Raw genomic sequence first — 25,807 nt, forward strand, 5'->3', positions numbered from 1 at the left:
GCGGGTTGTTTGAATGACAGTTGCAGCAAATCCTATTTTCTCCTTACTTAAAGAGACCAGCACTGGCGAGGCTGCGCTTAGCAACTGGCTCTTTAATCTCTGCTGCTGTTTCCTCAACGACCTCTGATTGTTTCCGCACGCCTCCCTGTGATTGGCACGCTGTCGGCTTTTTACGGCACTTCCAGGACGCCTCTCGACTGATCCAAGTAGACCAGGAAAGAGAAAAAGAGATGCCCACAGGCAGGAAGTGTGACTGAAGGAACAGGGCAAGCTTTGTTCCTGAGATAAAGAGCCGCACGGCAAGGTGGCTGTAAGTCCTGCCGAGTAGCGAACACAGAAATCGCAGATGGCACTGGAAGGGCCTCGCTGTCATCCCCGGTGCTAATTTAACTCCACAAAGTGACTTTTGTGTCGGTTCGCCTCTGTTGTCTCAGTTGCACGGGGTGTCCTATCATAAACCTGTTCCCGATATCAGTCAGTGCCCTGAAAAAAATAAAACACCCCTGAAAAAGAACTCTTTGAGAATGTCCTTACCTTTTCCCTTTCACAAGCTGGCAGCATCAGCGGCGTTCAAACACAAAACAGAAAAAAGACAGAAAAAATGGCGAGACAAAACAAAAAAACAAAAGAGTTGCGTCAGCTCAGAATTCATCAGTGTTCCTCAAAGGGATGTGACAGGCCTTTTTCCCAATGTCAGCTTCTCAGAAAAACCTCCTTTATTCCAGATGACGGAAGTCACATTCACTAACCCGCATTAAAAAATAGGGTTCTGGCAGTGTGGCTGGAGTTCCATATGCCAGCTTTTCAAGGGGATATGCTCATTACAGATATGATTATTTTGTCTTCCATTATTATGATGATGATGATGATGATGATGATTATTATTATTATTATTATTATTATTATTATATTCCTGCATTTTTTTGCAAGCAATAACAATATTATTTTGATGTACTGTGCCTTAAAATACTGTTTCTCAGTGCAAAAGGAAGACATTTTGGAAACAGAACTCAGAAAGGATTAAACTGTCTCCATTTAAAAAAGGCTTTTTTGTACCACATTATTATACACATTATACACATTTTTGTAAACATGAGCTCTGTAGTGCAGCAGACTGGATTCATGGAATAGTTGCGCCAGCTAAAGAGGCAGAGTGCTGCTGCGTGACCGGCATCCTTCTCGCTGCTTGCCCTTGTCTCTCTGCTTGTGTATGTGCGGGAGGATGTAGCCACTCGGCCCCCAGAAGAGTGAAGCACTCTCAGGCCGTGGAGCCCTTTTTCCTCCCCCCAGACCTGAGTGGTGGGGCGAGTGGAAGTATGAATTGTGAAGAGCGTGCGTGTGTGTGTGTGTGTGTGTGTGTTGAGGGGGTGAGGGTGGGGGGTGTACGTCTGCACAGCAACAGTCAGGGTCTGCAGTGGTGGAGCCAGCTCCTTTCCCTGTGTATTCAAATTACACAAGGTTAATTAAAACGCTGTGGCATGCGCCGGCTGCCCGTCCGTATCGCCTTCCCCACTCCCCACGCCGGCATTTTTAATCAGCGCCCGGCGATTGCACGGCCCCGGACTCTGAAGGAGGATGCTGTGGCAGCCACGGCGACGGGGAGGAGAGGCAGGGCCATTCAAAGTTCAATGTCATTAATTGGTCAGCATTTGAATATTAGCTAAGAACCCGCTTAATTAACTGGATAATAAAAGCTGGCCTGGATGGGAGGGAGAGCGAGGAGAGTGAAGGAGAGAAAGGTGGAGAGGGGGAGGTGGAGGGGAGCAGGGTTAGTGCGGCAGGAAATAGAGGGCACATCGTTCGGAGAGAGCCGGTCTCGCCGCGATAAGAGGGACCCGTTCATGTGAAAGGTCTCGGCACTGTAATTTGCGGGAGCTGCTTTTAATTGTCATAACCTTTTAAATGGCATAGTTTATCGGAGTCCTCTAAATGTCCTGCTGTAATGCTGCCAGCCCTGCAAGAAAGAGTGGCACTCTCCCCAGCTATAGCCAGCACAGAGTTACATGGATTTTAAAAAAATAATATGGCTGTTTTTTTGTATGCTTCTTTTTCAAACCCCCCCCCCCCAAAAAAAAAAAACAAAACAACAACAACATTTCTTTTCTATTTCTTTTCTCTTCTATTTTTCCATATTTTTTTTCCTGGTGTACGGTGTACCATCGTCCTTTTCGCCTCGGTGCTGCTGCATGCTAATTGCGTGCCGAATTTTTATCTCCACCTTTCTATTTGTGTTTGTTTGTGCTGTTAGTGCATCTCAAATGCAGATTTGGATGCTGTGGCCAGCCTTAATGAAGCTGCTCGCTGAAAAGAGGGTTAGTATTTAGTGCAGTGCTTTCCCTTGGGGCCTCATTTAGTAAACATTTGTAAAAACGCTCCTAAATTTGTCCTTGCGCATGCACCGTTCTGGCGCACACCGACTTCTGCATTATCAAAGCCCCGATCATGCTGCCGTGGTGGCTATTGTTCCACCATCGCCTGCGCAGAACAAGGGCGACGTTTGCATACAAAACGGCCCCAACGGGGAAGTTTTGATAAATGTGGCTTCTCGCAGGTAATTATTCATGCACGGTTCTCCTTCGGCGAAGCATAATGGGCCACCAAACAAACAAAGACGGAGAGGAAACTCCACTCCACCTGACGAAACAGAGTGCTACATGACTCACCAGAGAGTGTGGGGAGCGACACACTGGACGTCAAATAACATGAAATACAAAAAAAAATCCGCCCTAACCGCAAAATGACATTCCGCAGTTAGCACTGGTACATCAGAGCGACTCGCAGGGGAGCATAGGGATGAAATGGGCTTATTATGGGCTGGATCCAGCTGCTTGGAGGGAGGTGTCTGTTCTCTCTGGGGGGGGGTGGCAGGCCACCGTTGTACCTGCTTTGTGAGAAAGGTCAGGGGATTGCTCGCTTAAGAATCCAATCTGAAGGACATTGTATTTGAACACGGCTGTACAGCTGTATCCATTAAGGGCCGACCGTGAAGTGCGGAGATCCCAGCTTGTCAGCTTGACATAGAGAGGCCCAGCAGCGTTACAATACAATACCCGCGCGCTCTCCCCCCTCCTGCTGCAGACCACTGACTTTAACTGCTTCAGAGCCAAGCACGACACACAGCCCACTCCCCTCACTCCTAACATGAAATGTCCTACTATAACTGGAGTCAGTGAAGGAAGAAAGGACAATCTATTGAAGAAATGTCATATATATAAATCTGTTTTTTTTTTTAGGGATATGAGCAACCAGGCAGTCAGCCTATTTCAAGCTCTCCTCATTCACACAGACACATACACAGAAAAGAAAGGGAAAAAAAAGATACAGTTTGGTTAAAAAAAATACATGCTGCTACACAGACAGACACTGTTTCGGAGGAGAACTCAAATGTTTTGTCAGTCACCCGCATTCTTTTCTTGTGTTCTGAAAGGAGTGTGTCGTGTGCTGTAGGTTTCTCTGATCAAAGATGTCATTTTTTTTTTTATTCGGAGCCCTTGATTTGGAGCATCACAGAGCTAATAAGATGTGCCAGTCCTCCCTGGCAGCTCCTCTCCACATCCTGCAATATTGTGCAACTTGCTGATTGCTTCAATTATGAAACTCCAATTTGAAGTGCCATTGTTGTCTCAGCTAATGACGCAAGGGGAGCATGAATATGGATGGGCCGCATCTCCCACCGCCATCCTTGTAATCTGTCATCTCACTGAGACGCCTTTGTTTTGCTTAAGACGGCTGGGTGTGTGTGTGTGTGTGTGTGTGTGTGTGTGTGTGTGTGTGTGTGTGTGTGTGTGTGTGTGTGTGTGTGTGTCTCAGTTGTGTGTTTGTTTGTTTTTAAGGCTGTTTTTTGTCACAGCTTTTCTGTACCCATGAAAAGAAAGCCACTAAAAATACTTTGTTTGACTGGAGTGGTGTATCCACATAGACATAGACAGAGCACCTGAGAAGAACTGCATTGGTGCAGTAACCATGGAGTTTTTCAAACGCTACTCTCCTCGCCTGCCTGAAATGTTGTGTTTACCTCTTATTGTGATTCTCACTCTCTTACCCTCTTATTCTCTCATTCTCTCCCTCTCTTTCTTAAGCACTCCTCAAAATGCACCCTACCCCTCCTCTATCCCCCAAAAGAGCCTGGTGCCCCCTTGTATTTGTGGCTGACAAGCTCCGAAGAGCTGCCCAGTTTAAATCAGAAATGACTGTCCTCCAGGGCCCCTGGGATGCGCCAGGGCCACGGGGCTTTTTAAAGACATGCAATTAAGCTTAATTTTTAATGAATATTAATGGAATTAGTGGCAGATTTGGCGGAGATCTGCATCCGAAGGTGTGGGAATGACTAATTCATTTGGTAGTCATGAGGAGTCTGCCGACGGGGGGAGTGAGGGATAGATGGATGCGGGGAGGAGAGAGAGAGGGTGGGAGGGAGGGAGGGAAAGATGAGTGGTTGGCTGAAAAGGACTGAAGGAAGAGAGAAGGATGGGTAAAAGGTAAAAAGGAAATGGAGGGAGATGAATGGAAGACTTATTTTGCTGAAGCATATAGACATATATATATATATATGTGGTAGCAGAAGCTGACTATGTGTTCTTTAATCTTCTTTCTCTCTGTCTGTCTCTGTCTTTAATCTTATTTCTGTCTGCCTATGAATGTGACCTCTCCTTTCAAGCATGGTGAATCAGGCCATTTAAACCTCTCAATGATGCCCCAGAATTATATACTTCCCTTTGATACGATTGAATTCCCACATTTTTTTACATTCTCAAAGAAAACTCCTTTCATTTTCTTTTACAACCGTATTTTGAATAAGGAAAAATGTTATTTTTTTATAGAAAGGTAAAGGTATTATACATTATTCATTACAGGTATTGTTATAGGTATTTTGATTTTGTTAGCCTAACCAGCAATACTAGGTCAGGAGATTTGTGTAACATGATGATTAAAATAGCTCTTAGATCAGAAGACAACATCTTACACAGTTATACTGCCTCCCTGAGGAGTTATACAAGGCACATTATTGGCCTGAAACGTGAAACTGCTCCATGAAGCCACAGAGCAACACACTGATCCAATGGAGAGTATAGACTTTCACACAGCACCAGCATCACAGTTAATTGTGCCGATGCTACATCAATACAGCCGTATCCACTCTAAACACAGTGCTTTGGCATCGATAGGGAACAGCACAAGCCCAGGACCAGAATTCACAGAGCTGAAATGGAATAGTTAGTCTACTGCAGTCTCCCATTTCCAGAGTAAATATGGAAAGGATTGACTATGGAACGTTTGCGGTCTTAAATCTTTACAAGACGCACTGAGCGTTATAGTGAAGTGGAGGCCAGTAAATGCGGTGCAGAGGTAGTAGGCAGTGCCGCTCATCCCTGTCTGACTGACTGACCTGAAAGTGACTCCTCACAGCCCAGAGAGCATACGAGGGCATGATCTGGCTGAACCGAAAGTGAAAGTAGGTGACTGTGATGTCAGATAGTAAACAGTGATGTGAGACTGACCTTGTTTTGACCCACTTCTAATGGCATTCCTCTTGAGTAAACAGACACACACACACACACACACACACACACACACACACACACACACACAATGTACACACACAAACACACACAGTCGCTCACACATGCCTGAGTAAATATTTGGCTTACATATGAGGAGTTTCCTCTGCTTTGAGTGGAAGCGGCACATGAGGTGAATGTGTGTGTGTGTGTGTGTGTGTGTTCACATGTTGTTTGAGGCCAGGCCAAAGAAAGCCACGCTTCATTGTACGTCTCTGCCTTCCTGAGCCCCCCACCTCCTCCTGATTGTTTATGTTGGGAAGTGCTGTATATTTTTACTAGAAGTATAACCCAGATGAATGACTTGCATTGCGGTCATAAAAATCCAGTTGTTGGGCTCGTGGCCAGTGAGTAGTGGAGTTCCAGTGGAGTTGAAAGAGCCGTTTCTGACACAAGGGCATCACCCTGCTGGCTGCTTTATGAGTGTTAGGATTCCTTTAAGGAGAGAAACAAATCTTGATTTGGCACCTCAGGTGAACGTAATGAAGATGAATGAATTTGTGTAAATCTCTCTCTCTCTCTCTCTCTCTCTCTCTCTCTCTCTCTCTCTCTCTCTCTCTCTCTCTTTCTCTCGTGAGTATGAGTTGTAGTGGAAGATGGCTTTGCAGAACATCCAGTGCCAACCAGTACTAAAGCAGGTTTTTTCATGAGAGAGAATTTTTAGTTGACCATACTACACCTGTAAAAATGTTCACTTAAGAACTGCATTTACAGGCCTTTCTTTTTATAGGCAACACAAATAAGGACAAAAATATGAGGGCAGTAAACCAACATACAAAAATCCATATTGATAATATTATCATTGATGATGTTGCAAAAATACAGTCTGTCTATTTATCGTCCTTCATCCATCTTTCATCTATCCACAAGAGTGTGCTAGGTTTCATTAGGCTAAAAAGTATAAATCAGCTGGTGTTGTAGGAAGCGATGATTGCAATAATTACTGGGATTTACCCTGTAATTACAAAATGAACTATTATACAGTACAGATGTACTTGTAGTGTGTAGCGTGAAGTGCACAGACTTCAGCAGAAGCAGGGGTGCATAGCCTGAGGTGTTAGTGCCACTGGTCTGGGAGCATTATCAGCATTACTGTACTCTGCCTCAGAGCTAAAGTGCTATCAAACAGGACTTTTGCATAATGGATCTCAATTTTGACGTTGAAGTCACCAGATGCCCACCATGTTTTCCCCTCTTGCACTTCTCCTCTGACTGCAGTCACGTGGTTCTGAAATGTAATGTTTTTATAGTGCGACCATGCCATGTTTTCGTTCAACTCTCTTACAAATGAAAAAAGACTGTACAGGTGAGTGATAATGAGAATAGCATCCAGAACTGTGTTAAAAGCCCTGATCAGTGGCCACTGCTGAGGTTGATTGCAGTGAGTTTTACTGCGGCTGCCATTACGCCCCGTCCCCTGTCTGTGTGGCTGTGGCTTCAGCTGGGAGTGGAGATGTGTCAAAAGGGGAAGTGTGTGTGTGTGTGTGTGTGTGTGTGTGTGTGTGTGTGTGTGTGTGTGTGTGTGTGTGTGTGTGTGTGTGTGTGTGTGTGTGTGTGTGTGCACACTTGTGGGAGCAGAAGAAAAAGAGAAAGGGAAAGCAGGGAGCCTGTGAGAGACTTATGCAGAGGGACAACTGGCGGATCCAAAGGGAGCTCCCTGGGGCTATGCAGTGCTCCTCTGCTGGTTAGTCCCTCCGCTCTGCTGCCCTTTAACCTCACACACACACACAGCTGTGGTCACTGTCTAAGCTCTGTGTGTGTGTGTGTGTGTGTGTGTGTGTGTGTGTGTGTGTGTGTGTGTGTGTGTGTATGTGTCTGTACGTGTGTACATGTGTATGTGTGTCTGTGTGGGCGTGTGTGTTTGTGTGTGTGCACTGGCATGATCGCTGGCTTTACCATCCTGCCAGCACCCTGCCTTTGAACTGACTGAATAATCTAACACACAGCATAAAGTGAAGCTGCTGTTGAGGGCTTTTGCCCTGTGGCATCAGACTTTGGAGAGGTGGCAAAGAGGCGGCTCTTGTCAATCTAATTAAGCCCAATGAGTTTCCCGCCTCTGCTCCGTCAGTGTCGTTTAGCCCAGTGGCGCTAATGGGGAGGTAAAAAAAAGAAGTGCCCCCCTCTCTCCAAATACACCCCCACCCCCTTCCCGAAAGGGCTTCAAATGCCGGTGTCTCAGAGGAGCTCCTTGAGCCTCATATTAGTGAGTGGGCTCGTTCAGTGATGGTTCAGCTGGAGGAGGCTGGAAGTGTCCGATGGATGACCTGGCACAAGGTTGCAGGTTTTGACCTCAGCTAGCTGACGCCAGACCAGAGCAGAGAGTGTGTGTTTGTTTGTGTTTGTGTGTGGTCTAAAGATTGTGTGCAAAGATAGCAGGTGAATGTTTTGTTGAATGGCTGATATCTAGCCTATGTTGATATCTAGAATGTATGTTTGTTTGTTTGTGTGTGTGTGTGTGTGTGTGTGTGTGGTGTGTGTGTGTGTGTGTGTGTGTGTGTGTGTGTGTCTGTGTGTGTCTGTGTATTTGTGTGTGCGTGTGTGTGCACTTGCCCATACTTTATGTGTATAATGAAAGATTTGTACTCAGGTGTGAATCAGTCTTTTTTTGTCATGAAGCCCAAGCTTCATTGACTGTGAAAAGGAGTCATTGTCCTTTCTTTTCATTTTTCAGGATCGCACAAGTGTTTATTCAAGTGTACTCACTGCAATCTGAGCCATAGTTAAGGGATGCCTTAATGCAAAATGCATTCCTATCAGAGAAAGACAGTACCATTACTGATTCAAACTTTTCTCTCCCCCCCCGTCCTCTTTTTCATGTCCTCTCTCCCTGCGGTAGGAGGTCTCACAGGAGGCTTATGGGAACAGCAGAGTAGGGGGCAGCAATGGTGGCAGCATCAGCACTAGCCAGCCCGTGGGGAACTCTGGGAAGAACAACCATGAAGATGTGGGTCCCATGCACCACGACCGTCCCTCCAGCCTACCGGTGAGTAGCATCCACAGCAGCCAGCAGTCTACACACAGCAAGCGCCCTTCGACGTCGCTCTCCTACCCTGAATTGCATAATTGCACCACTGCAAGTCACCACTTGTTTTTTTCACAACTCAAAAGATTTTTTTGGTTTTCTGGGATCATGCACAATAATGTTCAGTTAAACATGGGTAATTCATTGTTCCTGGGCAATGGGCAATCAATCATTATAGGAAAATGCAGCGGAGTAAAAGAGTATGTGGTTTTCTGTATTCCATGCTCTCCACTATAGTGCCCATTGAAAGTAAAGCATGTCATCCCCAGTGTGCCTGCCTGTCCAACCACAGAGTCCCCCTTCACGTGTACAGTTTCATCCGTCGTTCACAGGGACGATCCTACATTCCAGTCAAATTTCACAGACCCAGGCTCCACATGCTCGCACTCAGCACACATGATCCAGAGAGGATGACAGACTGACAGCCACTCGGGCTTAAAGAGGTGCTGCGCTCAGAGCACGCGTCACTTTTCCCCGCGCCACCAACTTGATCTGTCACCTCTGTCTAAATAGCCCCCGAAGGCTGAATGAGTCACTAAGGCACTGTAAACACCCACACAGGCAGGTGAAGCAGGATGCCCTTTGTCCCAACGCGCACATGTGACTTAGCATGCTATGTAAAGTAAATATGCTCCATGTTGGGGTGTTTTATTGACACATGTGCTGTGCATTTTACATGTCAGCATGTCATTTACATGTACTGCAGCTCTGTCGTCTGATGACTGGTTGTCACTCTGAGGTGAAAGAAGGCATCTTCCAAAATCCCCCCAGGAGAAATATCGGGAAGATATGTCATCTCTGAGTTTACTGAACCATTGGAAAGTTTTGCTGATCCATCATCTGATAACCAGTAAAAGTTTGCCACATTTGGTTCAAGTCACCTTCTCTCCACAGTTGCTATGTAAAATTAACCAGAGTGTCAGATCTTTTTGACAATAGATTTAAAAAGGAAGTAGCTGTAAATTAGCGCAAATGACTATTGGCTCTCACACTCGCTCTCTCGGCCACGCTCTCGGTGGCTCTCTTCTTGTTCGCTCTCCTCCTCCTCCCTTTCTGTCTCTGCCATCCTCCCTCCCTGTTCTGTTTCCTGCTCAGCTTCCTGGCTGTTGTCAGCCACTGATTGGAGGAGAGCGCTGTCATTCATTCAGGGACCAAAGCATATTGGCTGTAATTAGACAGCGTCGATCCTCCCTCCTGCTCACTCTCACTCTCATACACAAACACTGGGTGTTCTTTTGTTCCATTTAGCTGTGTATGCCCGTGCAGACCCATTTTTCACTGGCCACTTCATACTAATACCCACATTAAGCATCCACTGGCCTGCCTGCACGAGCAGAAAAAAGGACACATTAAATTAGGTTTTGCAACAGTAAGCTTTCGCCAGACGAACTTCACCCGCATGCCCCCACCCCCCAACCCCCCTCGTTCTCCTTACAGTTGCCGAGATAAAAATCATTAAGGAGGTTGACTGGAGAAATAATTGAGGATATTTTGTGAGGCCAACCAGAACGGCAAAGGTGTACACAGGGAATATTCCGGAGCACTGCTCTGGCTCCGAGAATAATTTGGCTTAATTAGAACGAGGCTTCAGCCTGCATTGTGAAGATGGAGCAGAAATGGCTGATATGCATGTTACTGCCCCCCCCATCCTTCTTCTATCCTTCTCTCACTCCGCCTTTCTTTATCTTTCTATCCATATTGCATGAACATGATATGTCTATCTGATGAATCTGCTGTATCTATTGATCTGCATGTATTTTTTCACACCGTTGCTTTACCTACACTTTTGAAGTGTAGCTTTACTAGATTGGTTGCTTCCCATCCAGCTAACCTCTCCGGCTCTCTCTCTCTCTCTCTCTCCATTTCTCTCTCGTTCTCTCTCTCCCCCTCACACACTCTCCCCACATCACTGTCCTCTATCTCTCTCCTTCTCTCTCTGAAGCTCATGAAAGGGTTTTTTTGTAAATGAGGAGACTCATTGATGTGTCAGTCCTCTTGCCGAGTGTGAAAGCCCCCAGTACTTTGGAGATTTATTTGAATTCAGCTACTTTAATCCCAGCACTGCCCCAGGGTCCTTTTGCGTTTTTGGATTATTTCCAAACTCTGGAAGCATATAGGCTAGATCCTAATCTGGAGGGATTTCGGGCCCCTTTTCTCCCGCCCTCTCTCTCTGTTCTATTTCTGCGTTTACCCATTTTTGGCTCCACCGAAACTCTCACGAGACACCTTAGATCTCCTCTGGCCCACAGCCGTGGACTGAGCCCATAATTATTGATTATGTATGGATGCAAGGCAGTGTGATGGTATAGAATGAGTTAAGCAATCACACTGCAGAGCATGCTCACTTGCTGGTATCTCCCTTGTTTTGGTGTGTGTGTGCGTGTGTGTATGCGTTTGGGGGTGCAGTGTCATATTCAGTTTCAGTAATCTAGGGTTAGCTTCTTGCAGGCCGTATCCTGGCTGGGCTGTGTAGTGCCTGACTCCAGCAGTGCCTGCTGCCTGAGTCCCAACCCAACACAGAGAGATACTGTACCTTTTGCCAGTCGCTACATGCTCTGCTACGCTCTACTCTGCTCTACTCTTCTGTCTGTCTGTCTGTCCGTCTCTTCCCTTTGTTTTACGCACATGTTTCTCTCAGCCTCAATAAGACAACCAGATGGACAATCAGACAGACAAACCAGCAGAGAAATCTGTGTGTGCGCACACTACGTAATAGGCTGTCACATACTGATGTGACACCCACCTCACACCTTGTGTCCGCACTTGTGTTTGGCTCCTGTTTGTTTTTTTTTTTATCTGGAGGAAAGCAAAGACAGCCCCCCTCCACACACACACACACACACACACACACACACACACACACACACACACACACACAAAACCCAAAACCACTATGCTCCCTCCAGCCCAGTCCCTTGTCTCCCACCCCACTCACCCCCATGTCACTGTGATTGAGATTGACAGGGCACAGCTGGACGGAATAAGATTTTCCATCTCCCTCCGTCTCCCTCTCTCACTCTCTCGCTCCCTGCGTCCCTGTGACAGTGGGCTCTCTCCTGGAGCTCAGGCCAGCATGTGCATGTGCTCTATTTTAGAGGGAGGTTGCACCGTGACCGCACTGCCATTTCAGCTCCGGTCCCTGACCCTGTGGAGGCAGCCTGACAGTGGAGACAGGAGAGAGGGGCCAGAGAGAGCTATAAGACCTGGCCACACACACACACACACACACACACACACACACACACACACACTGTACAAACATACAAACACACACATGTACCTCCCCGAACCTACTCTGGTTTTGAATTAGAAGAAAATAACAAATACATATCAAATATTGTATGATATTTGTAGTGCTATCCACTGCGAACCAACAGTTTTTGTTTTTGAACGAAAAATTAAATTAGTAATTTTCTTCATATCTGAGGTGGAGTAGAGTGAAGATTTTTGGTTGAGACAAGCCAAACCTGTTGGGGTGCCTGTGAGTGCTAAACCCCAGTTGATCGTGGTGTGTGACCGAGAAAGGGTGTCATGTCTGGGACAAGGCTCCCCAGGAGAGAGACCCCCTCACACTCTCAGTCTCACTCCCACACTCTCACTCTGACAGGACCCAGGCCCCCCCCTGCCTCCTCCACTGGAGTGATATGTGTTCCTAGCAGCGTGTTATTATCTCTGAACACGATCTCCTTTGCTCTTCAGCTTTAGGTTGTTTGGCGTAAAAGCTAATGAGCTGCAACCCCATACTCCCATTTCCTCACGTCTCAACTTTTGCACCTGGAAGAAGACGGGAGATGAAGAAGAAGGAAGGGAGAGAGAGAGAGAAAAAAAAACCCTGCACAGAAATTGTTGATTTAGTGTGTTATCTTTACCGGGTGTTTTCTGGACGTTTTAGCCAAAGAATGAGCGGAGCAGGGGGAGCTGAAAGGAGGAGAGGATGAAATTACCACACCAGACAGCCAGAGAGCATTGATGCCTCCCAGTCGCAGAGAGAAAGAGAGCGAGAGGGAGAGAAACGGACAGACAAAAAGGAAGAGAAGGAGAGGGAGAGAGAGAGAGGAGATGGCTGAACCTGGTTAAGCAAACAGAGTGCTGAGCTGCTGGCGCCTGCAGCCCAGCTCGCTAGCGGAGAGGAGGCTGCTGTTGACGTGAGCTCTCACATGTGCCGAGAGGGCCTCTCTCTCTCCGTCTCTCTGTTCCTCTCACTTTCTCTCCCTCTCTGTCTCTGTCTTTCTTCTTCCTCCTTTCTTGCTCTCTTTGTCTGTCTCTAGCCACTCTCTCCTTGCCAGCCTCTCCCCGTCGTTCACTCACTCCTACACTTTTTTTTCATCGCATGCCTCTTTCTCCTCTCTGCCTTTCACTCTTCCCTCTGATCTCCAGAGAGAGAAGGAGAAAGAGAGAGAGAGACAGACAGAGAGAAAAAGACGGGGGGAGAGAGAGAGAGGGTGGTTGAGAGAGGGTGGTTGAGAGAGAGTGCCAGCAGCCACTTCCCATCAGGAGAGCAGAACACACAGCTAGAGGAAAGTGAGCGCCAGAGTCTTTTATTGTCAAACTGGAGCGTGTGTAAAACTAGTGCCTTGTAAACTTGAGGTGACGTGAAAGCAGGGAGGGAGTGGTGTGTGTGTGTGTGTGTGTGTGTGTGTGTGTGTGTGTGTGTGTGTGTGTGTGTGTGTGTGTGTGTGTGTAGAGGGGGAAAATGTGCGGGAGGTAGAAAGGGGAGAGTGGGCCTACAATCCCAATGAGAGCTCTGCACAAGAAGGCTTTTTCCCGTGTGTGTGTGTGTGTGTGTGTGTGTGTGCGTGTGAGAGTGTGAGTGTCAGTAACTGATTAGGGTGTGTTAGGTGTATGATAATTATATGGCTATTTTGGTATTTGGTTGATTTATAGTTGCCATTTTTTTCACATCCGTCTTGTTTTTTCATCTTGCTCTTAAGAGTGCTGTAAATTGTTGTATTTTGTTGTGGTGTAGTGTGTTGCATTGCATGCTGTATTGTGCTGTGCTGTGCTGTGGCAGGAAAGTTGTGCTGGTTCAGACTGCATTCAGGCTGCAGTGAGTCACATTGGCACCAGCGGTGCTCAGATCAGCAGGCCCCACATCAAGCAGCAGCCATTTTAATTAGCCACTGATGAGATGCTCGTGAAGAGGCAGCGGCAACTCCCCCTTTGTTTTGGACCACGTCTTTGTGCGTGTGCGTGTCACCACACGTGACGCTTACCACAACGGAGGTGCAGGAAACGGAGTTCGGTCTTCTCGTCTTTTCCTCTCACTCTTCCTCCCTCTCTCTCCTCTCCTGCACCGGGGTAATAGCAGGCTGGCTTCTTTCAGCAGCTCCTCTAACACCCTCCCCAACACACTGTAAGAATACACCATCAGCGTGGTCCAGTAAATATAGCCATTACATTGCCGGCTGTCGTGGAATAAATAAAAGAGAGAGAGGGAGACAGAGAGAGAAGGAGAGAGGAGTGGAGACGAGGGGGGAGAGAGACGGATGGTATGGTCCACCCCCGTAACCTTCCTGGATATTTTTATAATTCATCATCAGCTGGCAGCGTCGGGGAGCAGCAGGGCTGTTTTTTCTCCTCACCGCTCCCTCTGGCTGCTGGAAGTCTGAAATTACATCTGTCTTTGAAGTTCGGGTCGCACTGTTAGGGTTGCCATGGCGACAGCAGCTGGGGGAAGGGGAGGGGTGTGTGTGTGTGTGCTGGGAGGGGGATTGGTCTCCTTGGAAGGCACACATGCTCAGTGGAGGATTGTCTTGATGGCATTATTGCTACATTATTAGCGCCCCGTTCCACACGCTCGCCTTATTGCTCGTTTTGGTTATTAGCGCCTCAGCAACACAATCTCCCCTTTCCCCACCATTTACTCGCTGTTTACAGCCATTTAGAGAAGAATTCCTGCCTAAGCTGCGCTGCAGCCTTTATAAACATCCCAAATTCTCACTTAATTTTCCAATACGTTTCAAAATGGCTCATTTGAAGCATTTTCCTAATGGGATTCAAGCACATCTCCTTCCTGAGGCTGTACACTAGAATGCAATTTGTTGAATGTTGTTTGTGGGTTCACAAATAGTGTTGTCTCTGACACTCATCTCAAATTCTCAAAACAACCCTTTTTTATGAGCTTTGGACTCGCAGGACTGTTCTAGGGGCCATCTAAAACATTCAGAGTTTTTCTGACTCAGGCAAAGAAGTAGTCTCTGGGCCTAACAGGGAGAACTCGATCTGAGTTGTTGTGCCAGAGGAGGCAGGACTGAGACGGACAGAGAGAGGAAGGGCCTGAAGACTGAATTAGCATCCGTTCCCATAAGCCCTGAAGAACACAGACCACCAGCAAGAGATCCACTAACAGTCATGCCTCACAGTTACATTGTGTGTTTTTTTGTTTTTATCATAAAAGGATGATCAGTGAGAACCGAAGAGCTGAAGTGAAGGAGAGGGAAAAAAGGAATATGCTGGAGCCGGTGGGTGTTTTGAAGGAGGGAAGAATATGGAGGTGAAGAAAGGGCGTGCATTAATGCGGAGCCCCAGCTCGCGAGGAACCTGGAGCGGCGATCTGCATTTCCCGACAGCCCTGGCATTGATACATTTTTCATGAATGCTGAGAGGGAATTAGCGGAGGATTGTAGCCGCAAATCGCTCTTCATGATCCGAAGTAGAGACAGACAGAGAGAAGGGGTGGATGGAGTAGGAAGGGGTGAAGGGGGGGCAATGAGGAAAGGAGAAAGGGAGCCCCCCTCCCAAGGAGGGAACAGTTTTTCCCCTCACCTGCCTGGGTCCTCGTCCCGGGCCGTGATTGATATGTTAGTCTGCTGAGGGGGCCCTAAAGGCCCATAGGCCAGTGGAGGGTGGTTGACACGGTTACGGCACGCCCGGGGTGGCAAGGGGGTGATCTAGGGCTCCAGGGAACTGCCACCCCCTCCCATTTACCCCAGCTCACTCAGGCTCTGCAGCTGCGCTCACTTGTCAATCTCGTCTCTGTTTTTGTTGTTGTTGTTGTTGTTTTGTTGTTGGTTTCTTTGGGTTCCTTTTTCTCTCACCCAACCAGTGAACCGCACTCTCTCCACTAGATCTGGAGCCATCCACACTCACACTTCAGACACGCGGCTGAATAGTCCGGCAGAGAGGCATTGTAATTCTCATTTTCTCCCCCACCTGTCCTTTTCATCTCAGTTTGATACTGCTGGCAAAATTTGGAAGTTTTTGAAAGTAGCTTTTTATCTGGCTCTCACACAAAGACAAGGAGAGGCCTCTAATTGCTTTCACCAAAAAAAAAGAACTACAAACAGGCCTAGATCTCTTTTTTGCCTTCTCTTGAATGCTTGCACATGCACAGATGTTGGGGAGGGCCGGTTGTTTTCCTTTGCTAATTTCACATCAAAAATCACAGGGACATTTGAACATTTGGATCCATGGCATGCTAAAAGGCATGTTCAAAATGCAAACAGCATTGATGATTTCCCTCTCATTTGTAATTCCTTTGGTTGGACATGAACTCCCCCTCTTCTCTGTTCTCTGGAAAGAGCTGGTGTCTGTAAGACCTAAATTATATTCTATGCTACAGCATACTGGATATTCTTCCAGTAGGATTTTGTTTAAGGCACATGATACTAATAGTCCTTTATAGTCAGTATTTATGACTTTCCCTTTCATCTTTCATCCTCCAGCTTTGAAAATGTATTATTTGCTATTATTACCATTTCTGTCTAGCTGCAAGGAGTTGGATCACACTGAGAAAAACAGCCTCTCTATCTTTAGTAGCTGCTCCAGTGCAAGCAGCATTGTGGAAATGCTATGGAAATGTTGCAGAGAAAGAGAAAGCTATTTCCCCAGGCCATTCCCTTCCATAGGGAGATGCTCTCCCTCCTTCTCCATATTCAGGACTCTGCTCTCAACTTCTCCTTCTCCCCTCTTTTTCTCTCTCCCTGCGCTGTTTTTTTTTACCACTTTCTTTTTAAAGACATGCAGCGCTTGGTTTCGCTGCTGCTCTCCCTCCCTCTCCCCCCGTTCTGCCACTGCCAGCACATTTTTATTCAAAAATTCAAATCATCGCGGAGCTTGTGTCCTCGGCTACGGTGTCCTCGAGAGATGCTATCACACCGGGACAGGATGCGCGGCGCTTGTCACACTCCCAGCCGCGCCGCGCCGGGCATCCTTAAATGGATCACCGCGGAAACACACAGCCGCCATGCTGGGCCTCGCCTCTGTCTGGCCTAATTGAAGAATTTGTGTGAAATCGGACGAGACGTGAGCCGCCTGTCCTCGCACCGAGAGAGGTAATTGCATCTGTCTCCAAGCAGGAAATGGTTAACAGACACACACACACACACACACAAACACAAATAAACACACACACACACACACACACACACAAACAAACACAAAAAACAAACAAACACACGCACACACACACACACACACACACATACACACACACACACACACACACAAACAAACACAAATAAAAACACACACACACACACAAATTCACACTCATAATTGCATGGTGTCATTCACCTCAGACTATGCAACAATAAATCACATTGTATTTCCGTGGAGATAGGAAGGAGGGGAAGAAAGATGAATGCTACAAAGACAAAAAAGGCAAAAAATGGTCCTTTTGAATCAGCACTTTTAAATCATTTGCAGTTTTTTACAGTCGCTAACAAGTTAAAAAATCGATACATGTAATAACCTTCACCTATCCTCTTAACACAGGAACACTCTTACATCACACAGTTAACCAAAACCACATTTGTTTGTTAAATACTAAGTCATTTCATAATATAAAAAATATATCCATGATGAAGATGTAGTTACAGTAATCATCACAGCATAGAGTTGATGGCATTACTAAAACCACCACACTTGACATGTGTCAGTTCTACTAGTTCAGTTCAGTAGGCAGTTCTACGGGCACATAATAGACAATATGAAATTCAGATTTAGAAAAAAAATTTTCCTTTTATTGTAAACTACCAATTATTTTTGGTAGTTTTTAAAAAAATGAGTGAGTCAGTTTTACGGATCTACTGGGCATCTCAATATTAGATCATCTGTTTCTCTTTCAAGACAACCTTGGTGTTTATAGATGCGATACACAGCCTGTGACAAGAGCCCTGTCCACCTTTGTGCTCCTGTGCACCTTTGTGCCGGTAAATCTGGAGACCTACAGTACATGGCAAATCAACTTTGGCTTTCAAGGCTCATTTTAACCGTTTGGGGGACAAATGTAATGTAAGCTGGTTTGACTTGGTGAGACTTGCTTGTCTGGTTTGACTTCCCCCTCAAGACTCAAGCAGCCAGATTAAGAGAGCTTCTCACTGAGTTCTCTGCATTTCCCTCTCATAGACCTTGCCACATAAGTGGTTCAGCTTGGCTTGGGTGTGTGTGTGTGTTTTTTTTTGTGTGTGTGTGAATGTTACAGTCCTCATGGTCAGGTGCTCGCCGTATTCACACTCTCAGCGTGCTCTGAGGTCGACAGAGCCAAATGGCGTCCATAAAACAGGCCAATTAAATTCCGCTCATCTGCTGTCACCTAGTGGGACTCTGTAGGGGTGACGGGGCATGTGATGGCGACTGTCACCCCTCAGTTGGTGCGTGCCTGTGACTGTGTGTGTGTGTGTGTGTGTGTGTGTGTGTGTGTGTGTGTGTGTGTGTGGATAAGTGACTCAGACAACTGCCTTCACAGCCTTTCCTGACCTTTGGAGTGTGACCCGTCACCAGTGCCCGTTAAACAGGCAGCGGTGCGTGAGGACTGTGGACACGCGCTGTCATGGCGATGAGGAGATGCAAGCGCACACACACACACTCACAGTCACACACAGACTCATACACACTCTCACTCTCACACACACGCACACCCCTCCCATCCCCCTTGCTCAGGCAGTGGCTGCGCGTGGCCTTTCGTGTCACATTCTGGTGACCCTAATCTTCAGAGCAGCCTTATCTCAAGGATCTCTGGCATCATCTGAGAGAGGGGACATATGAAATATAAACACTCACACGCGCCCACATACACACACACACACACACCAATATACCCTCATACGCAACGATTGAAAAACCACATACAGTACACACTCATACAGTACATACATAAGAGAGAGAGAGAGTAATGTACATACATACACACACACACACATGAACAGATTGCTTCAAGTGGGCAGATATTTCCTTTGGACACATCAGCATGTCACCCCAGTGCCTGCTGCTACAATTTGATTTAAGCCAGATTACAAATGTTTTGTGTATATTGCAGCTTCATAAGCAATAAGTTTGGGGTCCCGGCCGTGGCTGGGGAAAGCCGTGTGCAATTGTGCTGTAATCTCGTCTCCCGCCAGTCAGAGTTATTAGAGCCAGTTCAGGTGCTGCACTGGGCTTGTACAGAGAGAGAGGAGAGAGAGAGAGAGAGAGAGATGTGTATGTTATTAACAACAAGCCGGCACCCTGGCCTGTAGCCAGCTGTGGGTGTGAATGAAAGTGTGGTGCGTGTATGTGTGTATGTGCATGTGCACATTTTTGTGAGTGTGGTTGAGTGTGTAGTATATGTGCATGATTATGTCTGCATGTTTACATATGTCTATATATATTTATGTACAAGTCTTTTGTCATTTCTCAGTGTTCATAGTGAGTGTGCATCTGTTTATGCAATGTGTTTTTATTAGCATGGGTGCATTTGGCTTAGGCCGTGTATTTAAAAGTGTGTGTTTGGTCTATTTAGGTTTATTTGAGTGTGTGTGTTTGGTCAACATGGGTCTGTTTTTGTGTATGTGTCTTTTTTGTATAATTCATAACTGTGCACATGGTCAGCACAGCACATATACATTAGTTTGTGTATATGTGCTGTGACTCATGTCTTAGAGTGTGTGTGTGTGTGTGTACGAGAGAAAGAGCAAGAGCGCGCACATGTCTGTCGGTGTGGTCGCCGGACGCGTAAGCCCATTTAGTGGCGTTTAATTGTGTGTGTAGCGGCTACAAAGGCCGGTCTCGGGAGCCCGGCAGCCTCGCCCGGCGGTATTGACAAACGCGGCTCCAGAGCCGTAATGAATGGTGCTAATCCATCCTCGGCCTGAGCAGAGCGCAGCAGCATGTAAATGGACCGTTATGTAACGAGGACGAGGGTGGGGGGGGTGGAGCGGCCCGATCCGCTGACGAAGACAACCTCCTCTTCCTCCAGGGGGGATGGGGACGGGTGGGGGAGAGATGTAAAGAGGGCGGGGAGAGGAAGTGTGGTTTGTTGATTGGGATGAGGGAGGGAGGGAGGAAGTGTGTGTGTGTGTGTGTGTGTGTGTGTGTGTGTGTGTGTGTGTGTGTGTGTGTGTGTGCCTGTGTGTGTGTGTGCCTGTGTGAGTAAGACAGACATGCGTAATGGTCATTGCAGTTTGTATGGTAATGCCTATATGTCTGTGTGTATTTTTGGATTTTTGGCATATTTCATACTTTCTCATCATCATCACTTTCTGTGGATGCACACAATATCTGTGGCTGTGTTAGTGAAAGCACTGATTGTGTTCTGTCATTTGCACCTCTCTGTCAAAGCATACAATTACAGAAAGAAGAGTTGCCTCTTAATAGGTGACAACCACATCATATCAAGCTCCTTCCCTCCTCTGGCCTTGTCAACCGCCCCACAACACACACACACACACACACACACACACACCCACCTGCCCGTCTGCCTGTCTGTTAGGAGAACACTGTTGTCAGCTCAAGATCACCTTCACTTTTCACTCACTTCAAAGTGTGTGTGTGATCATCCCATAAACATGTCACCAGTCAGATTTCCATTGCAGATCCAGAGGACAAGTTTCTTTATTAGACTGCAGTTTGATTGTTACAGTAGACTGCAGAGGGAAAAACTTCTCGATTTCATTGCTAGGCTTTAGTTTTTCACTTAATTAAAGTGTTGATTATTTTATGTGAAACATGCAGTGATTATATACAGTTCAACACATGAGCTGCCAGCCTAGTGCTTAATAATCAAACAGACTTCAGCTTTCACAGAAGGCCATGGATTTCGGTGAGAGGCGTCTCTCTCTGCTCAGTCTGCTGTGTTTATTCCCAATGGCTCAGCTCTGGCCAGCCCTGTTCTCTCCCCAGTGGCTCCTGCCCCCATCCTCCCCAGTCATCCCTCCCACACACACACACACACACACACACACACACACACACAGACACACACTCTCCCCCAGTGTCTTTTCGCAGACGTGCCAGGAGGGGTCGGCTGGGTGGGCAGCTCCAGCAGAAGGCCCGGCAATTGTTGAGGCCCCCATTGCCGTGGCAACGGGCCCGGCGAGAAGCCTGTGCCCATCTGTCGGCCCTGGCCCACAGATAAAGCCCTCCAACAGCTGTCCTCTCTTGCGCTGTCTCTCTCTCTCTGTCTCTTTCTGTCACGTTCTTCCTCACTGTCGCACCCCCCTCTTCTCAGTCACTCTCAAAGGCTCTTTCACATTCTCTCTTTCTCCAGTCTCTCTCACAGTGTCGTTTCTCTCTCTCTATCACTCACTCATGCAGACTCGCTCCCTCTTTCATCTCTTTAATCCAACTGCTCCCTCGTTTTATCCCTCTCCGTCTCCGGCCTTACATAACCTCTCTTCATCTTTTTTCCTGATGAAATGGGGCTCATTTTCCCTCAGCTGGGCCTATTGGTTTCTGGCCCCCTGGGCTGGCAGCCCCGAGGGGGAGACGCGTGCGTCATGTCATGGCCAGAAAACAACAGCTCAGCTGCCCTACCCACCCAAACGTGTTGTTCTCTCAATTGACACCTCAGTCACAACACCTATGCTTAAGTGTCAAGAGAGTGAACTTGGACTGCTCACAACTGTTGTAGCCTTTTTGACTTGAGCTGGAGTGTGTGTGTCTGTATCTGTGTGTGTTTTTTTGTAAATTATATAGTGTGTGTGTATACCACCAGGTAGTATGTGTGTATCTGTTTATTTGAAAAAGGCTTCTTTCACTCAGGCATTTGTGGATAAACACGTTTTTTAAATATGTGCTAGTGTCAGCAGGAGTGTGTGTGTGTGTATGTGTGTGTGTGTGTGTGTGTGTGTGTGTGTGTGTGTGTGTGTGTGTGCATATATACATGTGTTTCAGAGCTGTTTTTGTGTCAAGAGTTTATTCCACTATTCCAATAGCTATGCACTGTTTCACCTTAGCATTTTTGTCTATCATCAGATCCCTGTCCCTGGTGCCTGTGTGTGTGTGTGTGTGTGTGTGTGTGTGTGTGTGTGTGTGTGTGTGTGTGTGTGTGCGAGTGCATTTGCCTCCTGTTCATGTGAATTATTCCCCCCCTCAGTGTGAGGCACGGTCGCGGTTCTCATTGTTGCGAGCTGCCAGAGGCGGTGGCTGCTAACTCAATAGAGAAAGGTGAGCTTGTCTCGTCGAGTGACAGTGCGGCTCAGTCTTCCTAAATTATACTTTCAGCATGGAACAAATTTGCATTGTATTACTCCTTCGGCTGCCATCATCAGATAGGCGGCCTCGCCGCCCCCGCCTCAGCGCTTCATCTGGAGAGAGCTGGGCGAGCAGAGCCGAGCGCCGCACCGCGTTGGCACAGACCGCTCCGCTTCTCATCACTCCCAGCCACTCACATTAATTAGCTCGCCCAGCAAATATACATCGCCGCAAACTGCCCATGTTTGCTTGCGTATTATGAAATGCGGTTATGAAATGCATCGCACAGTAGCGTTACTGTGGCAGTGACTGTTCGTGGTGGACACCAAAGCGGTCATGACCTGAACTGAACCTGTTCTGTACTGTAGAGAAAGACTGTTGAGGGTACCTGTTTGTGCCGTGGCATAGCTAGATGTGTACTTTCATATTGGCTAGCAAGGTTAATGCTTCAGAAATGTGAACATTCAGTTTATGTGGGAAGGTGTGAACACAATTGGACACCCCAATAAGCAGTGTCTCTGTTTGTGTCTGTGCACAGTCTGACATTCGCTGTGTGTGTGTGTTTGTGCACATTCCATGGAAACAGAAAAGAGTAAAACATAAATACTGTAAGCTCATTTTTTTCCATGTTCATGACGTTCCTCATTGCTGGGTCAACAGATTATATTTGTTGCTATGGATAACTGTGAACACTAATGAGCCCATTAACACATCTCATGTCCATTTATTTAATGGTTAAAGAAGTTATTTATTTATTTAATGGGATTATAGTTAATTAATTAACATTATGGCTCCCATGGGTTATTTTATGCCCTTTTCTATTTTCAATATGAAACAAAGCGTCAGTCTGGCGTTATGAGTCAAGTCGAGTGTTCCTTGAAAGCAGTTAGATCCCCTCGTGGCAAAGACGTTTGTTGTGTGATGACAATGAGCAGCTGTGGATGTAAAGTGTGATGACTTTGTCTCACTTGCCAGGTAACTTGGTGGGGAAGCCTGTTGATGTAGTCAGGTGGCCCCTCTGCGCAGCATTTGTTGGAGCACCTGTGTGAGTCCATCTGTGTGTATGTGCTTTTCCCCCCATTTGGCGCTTATACAGCAGCTCTGATCCAACTCCTATTCCTTCACAGTCTACTGCTTACTCCACTCAGTCATTCAATCACTTGCACACTGAGACACACTCACACTCACACTCACACACACACACACACACACACACACACACACATATGCACTCATTCACCAGCGTGAAAAGAGCAAGAACAAACAGATCGCCTTAAAGCTCACACGCATTATTAGGATATGTAAATTCCCGCCATTTGGGAAACAAGGCGAGGAGTAATTCTGAAGGAGCGGCTGATGGTGGGGCGACGCGCTACTGAGCGCTGGAGTGAGTGAGTGAGAGAGAGGGAGTGAGCGAGCGGGCGAGTGAGAGAACGACTGAGTGAGCGACTGAGAGAGGCCTGCTTAATGGGGTGCTGGCTGTTCTCCGAGGCGACGCATCCATTACGCCGCCCTTATTACTGCCACATAATGGCTGATTTGTTGGCGGGGAAAAAATTGCCAAGGCGTCCGGATGTGAGCGCGCAAGAGTGACTGAGAAGGAGAGCAACTCGCATGGAGAGATGAAGTATATGCAGAGAGGGTGGGTGGGGGAGTGGTATGTTCTTCATATGAGCTTGGATCGTTTGGGATTGAATTAAGGCAGTCGCAATCACGTCAATATAGTCTCTTTTTTATATTTGTTTTTTTTTTGTGGTATATTCCACTAGCTCTTTTATCCCTGCGGCGGAAAAGTTTCTTTTGTGATACAGACGTGTGAATTGACTTTAGTCTTTGGAGTTTTTATATCTCAGCGGCAAAGCTCATTTGCTCCCGTCTCAAGTATCCAGAGAGACGGCATGTGGAGTGGCTCTGGGTGTCCGTGTCCTGTGAGCAGCTCTCAGTGGTAGAATGTGCCAGGCCGGCCAAGTCCAGAGGTCTTAGGCGTAGAGCTTTGGCTCTGGCACAAGGGCACGTCTTGTGCGCTCGGCACCCTGGGTGGTCAGACATGCCTTTGTGCCTTTGCTAATGACCACATACAGAGAGGAGAGAGAGAGAGAGAGAAGAGAGAGAAAGAAGCAACAGAAAGGGACAAACAAAGAGAGTCAAAGAAACTGAAACAAAGCCAAATCGCTTCTCCCTACTCTCCGACCTCCCTTCAGTAAGTGACAGTTCAGAGAGAGAGAGAGAGAAGCCCCAATGAGCTGGTAAGTGCTGGCTGCCCTGTGTTCTAGTCGGGCTGCCAGGGCAGTGCCAAGACCTCCTCCCCCCAGAGACTCCAGTCTGGTTACACAAACAAGCACCACATCCAGCCTCCGCAGACTCCCTCTGGGCCTCCACGTCTGCTGCTGACGGAACAGGTCCAACTGGCCCAGCCTGAACCCATCACACACACACACACATACACACAAATACACACACGCACACACACACATCACACACACACACACACACACATACACACACGCACACACATACTGTACACCCATCACACACACACACACACACACACACACACACACACACACACATATACACACAGATAACTCAGCCGCTCGTTTTGAAAAGAACAATGGGAGACTCCATTGTTGCACAATAGGACGTGTGTTTTAAAACGCACCACAGCATTCTGTAAGGCTGCTGAGCAGTATGGAAACAGGCCATGTGGAGTTCTTCCTGGAATTTAGGGCGCCAAGCGCACTTCTATGCTTGTGAAACAGTCACACGAACAGGAGCTAGTGCACAGAGGTCAGAGATAAAAACAGGTGTCGCTTGATGGTAAAGACTATTATGAAGGTCCAGCATTTTCATGAATTATTTAAATCCATACCCCATTTGCTCATGTGCATTGGCACATATATATATATTATACATAACATAGTGGTAAATTCAGGAGATTATGTTCACATGGATGAAAGGACCATAGTGCCTGACAGTATGTGCTGCATGTGCAAGACTCTACTCTTTTTGATTCATATAGCAACGAGTGAGAGATAGCAGAGCAGTGCAGTGCAGTGCAGCGCATGTTTGTGTGGCATCGGGGAGTCGTTTTTCTGAAAGCATGTGCTTACTTGTGAAGCGTGTGTATGCGTGAGTAAGGGGGGGGGGTAAATGATGTGGAAATTAAATTCACCTTGAAGTGTCCTTTTCTGTCTTTCCCTTATCCCACCCCACCCCCCACACACACACACACACACTCACACACACACACACACACACACTCACACACTCACTCACACACACACTTTTTCTCCCTCTCGCTCTCTCTCCCCTGGTCTCTTCCTCTCCGTGCTGCTCCCTTTCCTCCTGGCTTTGAAAGCGGCGCGGCAAGGAAGTTCAAAGGGAAGCTGCTCTCCCGGCGAGCGTGTGCGGTGAATGAGGAACGATAGCGGGGGCTTAGACGAGAGGCCCGCCGCCTCAGAACTCTAATGCACACTTTGCTCATCAAAGGGCCGGGACGGCTTAGCGCCGCTCGGCGTCCTTCCCTCTTCCCCGTACACACCCCAATTAAAAGCGGCAGCCAGCCGCTTTAAGGAGAGGCGGCCCAGGGGAAGAAGTATGGGGCTAAATTAGCGAAGGGTGGGGTTGGGTGGGTGGCTACGGCTAGGTTTGGCAATGCTTTATCAGTTTTAGGGACCTGTTTGACATCTGTCATATCCCAAACCCCACCCTCCCTCATAGATACATTATTTGAAGTCATTTCCTGTTAATATTCCTCATCAGCATTTATGGATGACAATGATCAATGGTATTAAACTGCCTTATATTGACTGGCCATTTTCCCTCCAATGAGGAA

The 25,807-nt window shown here is 47.1% G+C and overlaps 1 protein-coding gene across 1 annotated transcript in view; it reads left to right on the top strand.

Annotated features, from left to right (window-relative positions):
* The window catches only part of LOC125283896 (AT-rich interactive domain-containing protein 1B-like), a 151,284-nt gene that overhangs the window by 34,126 nt on the left and 91,351 nt on the right, over positions 1 to 25,807 (top strand). The window contains 1 exon segment of the mRNA XM_048227432.1: positions 8,395 to 8,541. Coding sequence (XP_048083389.1) covers positions 8,395 to 8,541 — 147 coding nt within the window.

The sequence above is a fragment of the Alosa alosa genome, chromosome 19, assembly GCF_017589495.1.
Source record: "Alosa alosa isolate M-15738 ecotype Scorff River chromosome 19, AALO_Geno_1.1, whole genome shotgun sequence".
Lineage (NCBI taxonomy): Eukaryota > Metazoa > Chordata > Actinopteri > Clupeiformes > Clupeidae > Alosa > Alosa alosa.